At 33.1% G+C, this 8242-nt stretch overlaps 1 protein-coding gene across 1 annotated transcript; it reads right to left on the bottom strand.

Annotated features, from left to right (window-relative positions):
• Window positions 1–4777: 4777 nt before the first annotated feature.
• Window positions 4778–7537, bottom strand: LOC149238031 (actin-depolymerizing factor 7-like). The gene is made up of 3 exons (XM_089369450.1): window positions 7519–7537; window positions 5150–5309; window positions 4778–4925 (listed from the first exon to the last, which is right to left on the bottom strand). The coding sequence occupies exons 1-3, from the start codon at window positions 7535–7537 to the stop codon at window positions 4778–4780; spliced, it is 327 nt and encodes a 108-aa protein (XP_089225576.1).
• Window positions 7538–8242: the final 705 nt, after the last annotated feature.

Raw genomic sequence — 8242 nt, forward strand, 5'->3', positions numbered from 1 at the left:
GAAAGATAAATACTAAATTTATTAACTTAAATGAGAAAGTTTGTATAAACTACCAATTAACGGCCCATCACAACTAGTCAAAGAAAATAGGAAAGCAAATAATGCAACTGTAGTGAATAATCTCATACACATGTTCCCTTATGAATATGCCATAAAACCAAATTTAAACCAATATCACAAGTGAAACCTCCTCCAAACTAAGCATAAACATGTAACAATAATTAGATATCATCTTGCACGCTCTCTTATAACATCGATGCCCAACTCAGTGGGATCTATTCCCTGCACTTCACGATACACACCATCCAACTCCCTCCTAAACTTGTCCTTAGAGCTCGCATACACCATCTTGCTCCTCACGTGCTCAACTCTTATGGGCACGAGGCTTCTCTACAAAAGTGACCCAGAATTTGGCCACACATACCAGAAACTCTTGGAGGGTCAACATGTTCCATATTTTCACCTCCAGGATGCCCTGTTATGCCACCTAGGTCACCTTTGTGTTCCTTCAAGCGAGCATGCCAAGATGATTTTGGAAGCATACTATAGTCAGGTTGTTGGGCATTTCGGGGTCAAGAAAATGGTGGCAGTACTGCAGAAGTATTTCTATTAGCCGAATCTTCGATAGGATGTCAGGATGTAAATCAAATCATGCACTGCCTGCGCCATTGCCAAACCGACCATCAAGAAGCAAGGCCTCTATACCCCGCTGCCTACCCCTAGTTGACCTTGGGAATCCATCTCCGTGGATTACATGTTGGGCCTTCCTTATATTAAGCATGGAAACGATTGTGTTTTTTTGGTCATTGACAGGTTCTCGAAGATGGCCATTATGGCGGCGTGCAAGAAGAATATCACAACAGAATCCATTGCTAAACTCTTCTTTTAATGAGTGTGGTTACACTTTTGGATCCCACAGTCTATCATCTCAGATCGGGACAGCAGGTTCCTCAATACATTTTGGTCCAATCTCTCATCGATGTTGGACACCAAACTCACTAAGTCTACAGCCTTCCATCCTCAAACTGATGGCTAGATAGAGGTTGTCAATAGGATGATCGTACACATTCTATGCATGTACAACTCAAAGCATCCATGCACATGGGATGAGAGCCTCCCCTATGTTCAGCACAGCTACAATCGAGCTCTCCACAGCTCGACTAGCCATAGCCCTTTTCAGGTGGGCTTGGGATTCTAGCCACTATGTCCCATTGATGTGGCCATGCCATTTGCAGCTACTCACGCAGATTTAGCTCATGTCAAGTCTGAAACAGATAAGGAAAACAACTTCATTAAGCACATCCAACATATTCGTGAGCAGGTCCACGAAATTCTGGAGGAATCAAATGCCAAGTATAAGCAGCAACATGATGAACATCAGGTGCCACACAAGTTTCAGGTGAGCGACAAAGTCTAGTTGCATTTGCAAAAGGAACGCCTTACCAGAGCCTATCGGAAACTCAAACCACTCTGATATGGTCCTTACACCATTACCATGGTTGTGGGAGACAATGCATTTGAGCTCAACATTCCCCCATTCCTTGGCCTGCACCTAGTGTTCGATGTGGACTACCTTCGGCCATACTTTCCACCATTACTAGACACATCTAACATTGCAAAACATCTCACACCCATAGAGTTAAATCCAGATTGCATGGAACAAGCTGCAACTAATCATGTCATGGACACACAGATCAAGCACACTTGACAGCAAAATATCCAACTGTATCGAGTTGGCAAAGCAGACCAACTCCTTCACTAGGGCAAGTGGCTCACCAGGGACCAAGTTCAGCAGAGTTTCCTCATCTGATGGAGGAACTCAACACAATGGGGGGAGGAATGATCCAAGTGGATATTGGTGGCCACCCACCAAGTCCACTTGGACCTCCACCATTGTTTCTTTCAACTTTTCAGTTTCCTTAGTTGTAGCACAATTTACTATTTTTAGCAGTCTTTCGAGTCCTGAACTTCCGGAGCCATTTTGAGGCCTTAAATGATGCTTTTTGATATAGTTCTTTGATGTATCTTTCTAACAAGATATTTTGCACATCAAACGGAGATCGTATGCCAAAGTTATGACTCCGAGAAGTTGATGTACCAATTTACCAAAATGGGGCCCACAATTTGGCATTTCATCTTCTAAGGTTAGGTTTTTGGATGTTTAGGGTTTTCCATTGTTTCTCAACAATAAATAGGCCTTTGAACCTCATTGTAACACAGTTCAGAGGCATGTAGCCGCCACGTCTCTTCTCAGAGATAAGCTACCATCGCCCTAGCTAGTTTATTTCCATTTCTGTTTGTAATCATATTTCAGTATTTTACAGTAATGAAATGAAGTATTATTTCTGCTGCATCTCTATATGTATGGTTATATCTGTAATTTGTTGCGTTCCTCTTTAAATCTGGATCACATTGGTTAGTGTAATAAATTGTTTTTTGAATTTGTAAAAATGTAATTTTGTTCTTTAAATAAAATTGCAATTTTTCCTTGCAAAAAAACAGCTTTTATATAAGAATTTTCATAATGATATATCTTATTTACTATCAATTAACTAAAAGGTGAGCTAAAAAAAACCCATTTAAGGCTAGTAATAAGAGACAACATCCAAACGCATTAGGTTATAGGCCTATCCCCATATCTCTTTGTGCAATTATTTGGTTGACCCCTTAGCTACTATGCTTTAAAGGAACACGTTAAAGTAGAGTGAGATCATTTATTAAGATATTTTCCTATTTTTTATCTCCTTAGCAACAATTCAAAGTATTATGGATGCATATAGAATTTTGATTGGGGACCTTCTACTTTTTTATCACAGTAGAGTCATTTCTTTGATTTAAGGAAATAATGACATTTATTTTAACCTATATGGATGAAGTTCCTAGTCCTCCATATTTTTGGTTATTGGAGGGCTTTAAAGCAATAAGCAATTCCTTAGGTTCTCACTAGTAAGTATAAATGGCTTGAGTTCTAGTTCTAGAGGGTGGATCTTGCATGGGAAGTCACGTTTTGAGATTCCTTCAAAACCTTCCAATTCTCAACATGAGGATTTTATTTTGGGTATGATACTATTTGATTGGAAGTCACAGTCCAAGAATTTTCCTGAGATTATTTAAACAGTGTCAGGCCATATTAAGGTTTGGAATGCAAGTCTATATACCCTGTAAAGCCCACTAAAAAGGATAAAAAGGAATTTCCATAAGAAAAGAAAAATCCATAGTTAGGGTTCTTAGAGAAAGCACAACCCCTACAAGTGGGGCCTCATGATCAATATGATGTTGAATATCAAAGGTTTTTGAAAGTCCTCTAGAAAAAAATGCCTCAAAAAAAATTATATATTCTCATAAGCCAAAGATAATTTCACCCCTAAGACAATGTAGGGAACTAGGAATTTATTTCTATTAGCTATATGGGATGATCTAAGTTCTAAATCCTTTTCTTTTTCTTCAAGTTTAGGTGTTATTTCATTCTCTCAAGAATTCTAGGAGGAATCCTTGTTATGAATTTAATGAGGTAAAAATATTATTGCAGTGGAGATCTAAATTGTGCATTGAGAAGATTTTAAATTTAAGGTTTTCTTGCACACTCAAATCCACTATGTGATTTCATATTATAGAGGCTGGAATATGTAGAATTATTAGATGTAGATCCTATTAAACATTCGAAAGGTTTTTTTTTTAAATGAAGGCATTGTTTCTTATCAATTTACAGTAAAATAGACAATTGATGTTCATGGAGGATTTGACCACCACTTAATCATTTTGGAAATCGGAATTGATAAGGAAATACTTGGAAATTGAGATTACCCTTATTCCTAAGAATAGCAGCCTAGGTCATTTGAAGAATTTAAACCTATATCCTTATGTAATTGTGTTTAAAAGTTTCTAACTAAGATATAAGAATAACAACTAATATAAGACCTCTTTTACAAAGAAATCTTGTAATTTTGGCATTTCAACTAGTCAGTATATGTCAAAGATAACAACTGATATACAAAATTAACTAGTGTTATATTATTAGTTCCTTTCCGTGGCTAGCAATGGACTTTCCTAGTTACCACCATTAGTTTAGTATTGACTAATCCAAATTATAATGTTTAACTTTGACAATAATTATTTTTTAAACATTTGATTGGGCTATAACTTTGAAGGTCTTATTGTAGCCTTTCTTGTCTCACATTTTTTTGTCATAATTTCTGATAATTTATGGATGTAGTTGCAATATTTATGGATGATTTTTAAATATATATATGCAATTATTTTTCATTGTCAAGCTTCATAATTAAAATCCTTGAAAGTAGCTCATACTCAGGGAAATAACTTATTTCCCACGAGTTAGAGACCACCATAATTTAAGTAAATATTTGTATAAAAAATGAATAAAAACATGATGGAAATAAATACACCTACGAGGAGTTACTACCTACCATTATTTATGTTTTCTTCAATACTTTATGCAATTACTTATCCCTTAGTAGACAATTAAATTTTTTATTTCATATATCAATTTGCAATTTTTTTAAAAACATAACATCCACTTAAATAACAAAAACTACATTTTTTTATTTGGTAGTACTATTCCAAAAATAAAACAAAAAGATAAATAAAAAATTTATTAACTTAAACGAGAAAGTTTGTATAAACTACCACTTAAGGGCCCATCACAACTAGTCAAAGAAAATAGGAAAGCAACTAATGCAACGGCAATAAATAATCTCATACACATGTTTCCTTATGAATATGCAATAAAACCAATATCATAAGTGAAACCTCCTCCACGTTAAGCACGCGCTCTTATAACATCGATGCCCAACTCAGTGGGATCTGTTGCCTGCACTTCACGGTACACACCATCCAACTCCCTCCTAAACTTGTCCTTAGAGCTCGCATACACCATCTTGCTCCTCACCCTTGAAGACTCAGGAGACCTGTAAATTTGTTTATGCACATCAAAATCCATGTAATATATTTGAAAGAACATGTAGAAAGAAAACCACCCTAAAATATCTAAAATAACCATTTTATAATTAAAAAAAATCCATTGCGAAGAAATAAATTAATAAAACTTCCACTTAATTCAACGACTTAATAATTAAAGATCATTATGAAGAAATAAATTAATGAAACTTAACAGTAACGTTGACATACTTACCAGGAAATGAAGAATATCTTGCTCTTTTGACAGTCGTCTTCGGTCACAAAATCGAAGTCATAGCCCGCGTATCTACACTCTGTCTCAGCAATAGAAGCCCTGAAGCTATCATAATTTTTACCAGGGCCATCAAGTTTATCTACTGTGATACTTACAATATCTAGTGAAGTAGGGGTATTTAAATTGAGAAGGTGTATTGGGTTCCTATTGGTAGAGGTTAAATTATGTTATTTAGAGGTATTTTCCAATGAGCAGTCAAATTAAGGGTATTACTTAGTTTGCCACAAATGCACATGATATGTTAGAGTTCATTGAGTGAAGCCCCCACGTTCTCTGCAACACCTTATAAGGGGAATAATACCTCAGTGAAAATTTATTGTCCTCCTTCTGTTGCTTGAGGGAAATCTCTTTATATAGTTGCAGTATCATAAATATCCAATCCCCCACTTCAAATTCCCTTTCATTGCAATGTTGATATGTTTGTTGTTTCATCTTATTTTTTGTTATAGCCAAGTTGTCCTTCAATAGTTTGATAACATATTGAACAATGCTCCTAACTTAATGAGAACTTTACCGAGTTCTCTTTTTTTGGAGATCGTATCAATTATGATTCTCAATTTGATTTTGAAAAGTGTTGATGCAAGCATCACCCTTTTTTTCATTTCAGGAATTAAAATTCTAGCATCTTTTAGCCATGTCATTAAAAACCAAATATCATGATTATGAAAGACATGGAAAACTACACTAAAATGCAAAAGTGGTGATGCAACATCACCTTTTTTTCAGTGTTAAAGTTCATACACTACGAAAGGCATGAACAAACATGTTGAAATGCAAAAGTGGCGATGTTGCATCACCTCTCCTTTTTTTTGTAAAATGCTTGTTTTAAAGTGTTTTTCAAAGTTGTCTAAATGTTATTTTATTTTTTAGAGTTAAAATACAAATTAATTGACATTACATCTTTGATCATTTGTACCCTCGAAGGAAAAAAAAATCACTATAAATGTAAAAGTGCTCTTACTCAATTTTGTTTAATTATTATTATTTTAAATAATTTAAAATTGAAATATATATATATATATATATATATAAAAAATGAGAAATTTAAAAAAAATGACTTTTTATTCCAAAAGTATTGAAAATTGCTAATTTAAGAAAAGAAAAGTGGGGAAACAAGTTAAAAGAGGTGTTTTAAAAGAATTTTAAACTTACATATATATAATAAAAAAAATTTAAATAAAATAACATTATAAATTAAAAAAAATATTATAAATTAAAAAATAAAAATTAATTTAAAAAAAAAATAATCAACAACATTAAAAAATAAGATATAATTCAAAACAGCACACAACTCTATAGGAACATGGAGCATACTGGAGCAAAAGGATGGAACCTTCCATCAATACTATCATCGACCTTTTATAGACTTATGAGAATAACTAGCTCCAAAGGAGCTTGAAACTTATTTTTGTTAATTTTGTTTTATATAATCTTATATATATGCATCATGAAGCAGACTTATACATGACAGTTATTTTTTTGATACTCTCTGCATAGAGTAAGTACATAACCTATATTTGAAATTCCCAATAACAGAGTAGTGTGTCCCTGCATGGAGTACACCTCAAGTTTTGTTTTCTCAAACAAGATAGGCTATCTAGCCCAAAGTTCAGTATATGCCATGGGTTTATGCAAAATGTAATTTTCCTTATTAATGAAAATTACGATTTTTTTCTAGGAAAAAAGAAAAAGATATAATTCAAAAATTCAAAAAAGGTGTGTGAAGTGTGTGTTGTGTGGGCGAGAGAGATTCGTACATCACCCTCCCCCACATGGCACATCACACACATAGTTTTTGTTTTTTTTAATTAACTTTTGTTTTTTCAATTGTTTAAAAAAAAAAAAAATTAATGTTTTTTTTCCTTTTTTTATCATTTTAATTAATAGGTTTATTTATTTGTTTGTTTGTTTGTTTGTTTTAAATATTAATATATTTGTTTTTCTTTAATTTTTTTAATTTTTTTATTGGTTTTTAATTTTTTGTAATATTTTTTCCTTTATTAAAAAAAAATGATGGGCCTCGAGTATGCCTTAAAATTGTTTTCACTTAGCTAAGAGTCTATCTTCGACATAAGGAAACATGTTAATGACCCAAGAACAAGAGGCATCTGGCAAGAGTGAAAATCGACCCTCTTACAAACTACCAACAGGTAGTTCCAAGTGGCATGGTTTCCTTGACTAATAGTGATAAGTCAGATTGCATTCATGGATAGCAATTAGTGATGGTTGTCCCGCCACTGATTTGATAACTAAATTATGATAGGTTTTCTCATCGTTTAAAAAATTCGACGCTCTTACGAACCACCAACAGGTAGTTCCAGGCGGCATGGTTTTCCTTGAATAATAGTGATGAGTCAAATTGCACTCATGGATAGCAGTGAGTGATGGTTGTCCCACCACTGGTTGATAATTGAATTATGATAGATTTTCTCATTGTTTAAAAAAATGATGTTTTTTTTATTGAATATATATTTATTATAAAACTTTATTAGTTTTATTATTATTTCTATTAAAAAAATATTGTTTTCATTCTTTTTAATCATCTTTAAAATTCTCTACATTCTTTTTTGTTTAAATTTGTTGTTAAAATTACCTTAGATTTTTTATTTTAATATTTTTTAATTAATTTCTTTTGGAAAGGAAAATTTTATATTATTATTTAATTTGTTTTAAAAAAAAATAAATAAAATAAAATTTGGTAATTTTATTTTAAAAAAATATGTTGCATCTTTTTCCTTTTTTAGGGTGTCATCCTTGATTTTGTTTACACTAATGATGATTTATAAACAATAGCTAAAAATATTGCAATTTTAGTGTCCCATTGAAAAAGGGTTGAGTTGTCTTAGGCTAAGATGTCAAAAGAGCTATAGTTTTAACCTTATAAAAAATTAAAAATTGCCCGTGTTATCTATGCGTTTCACAGACCCCAGAGATCAATGATAACTACATCCATAGAATATTTGTACCAAGCAGAACCACCCGAAGGGATCGCTTCCTATTGGATCAACCATGAAGTCTGACCCCGAGAGTATC

This window comes from Pinus tabuliformis, chromosome 8 (genome assembly GCF_031772625.1).
Source record: "Pinus tabuliformis cultivar Carrire ecotype Pingquan chromosome 8, CPIR1, whole genome shotgun sequence".
Taxonomy (NCBI): domain Eukaryota; kingdom Viridiplantae; phylum Streptophyta; class Pinopsida; order Pinales; family Pinaceae; genus Pinus; species Pinus tabuliformis.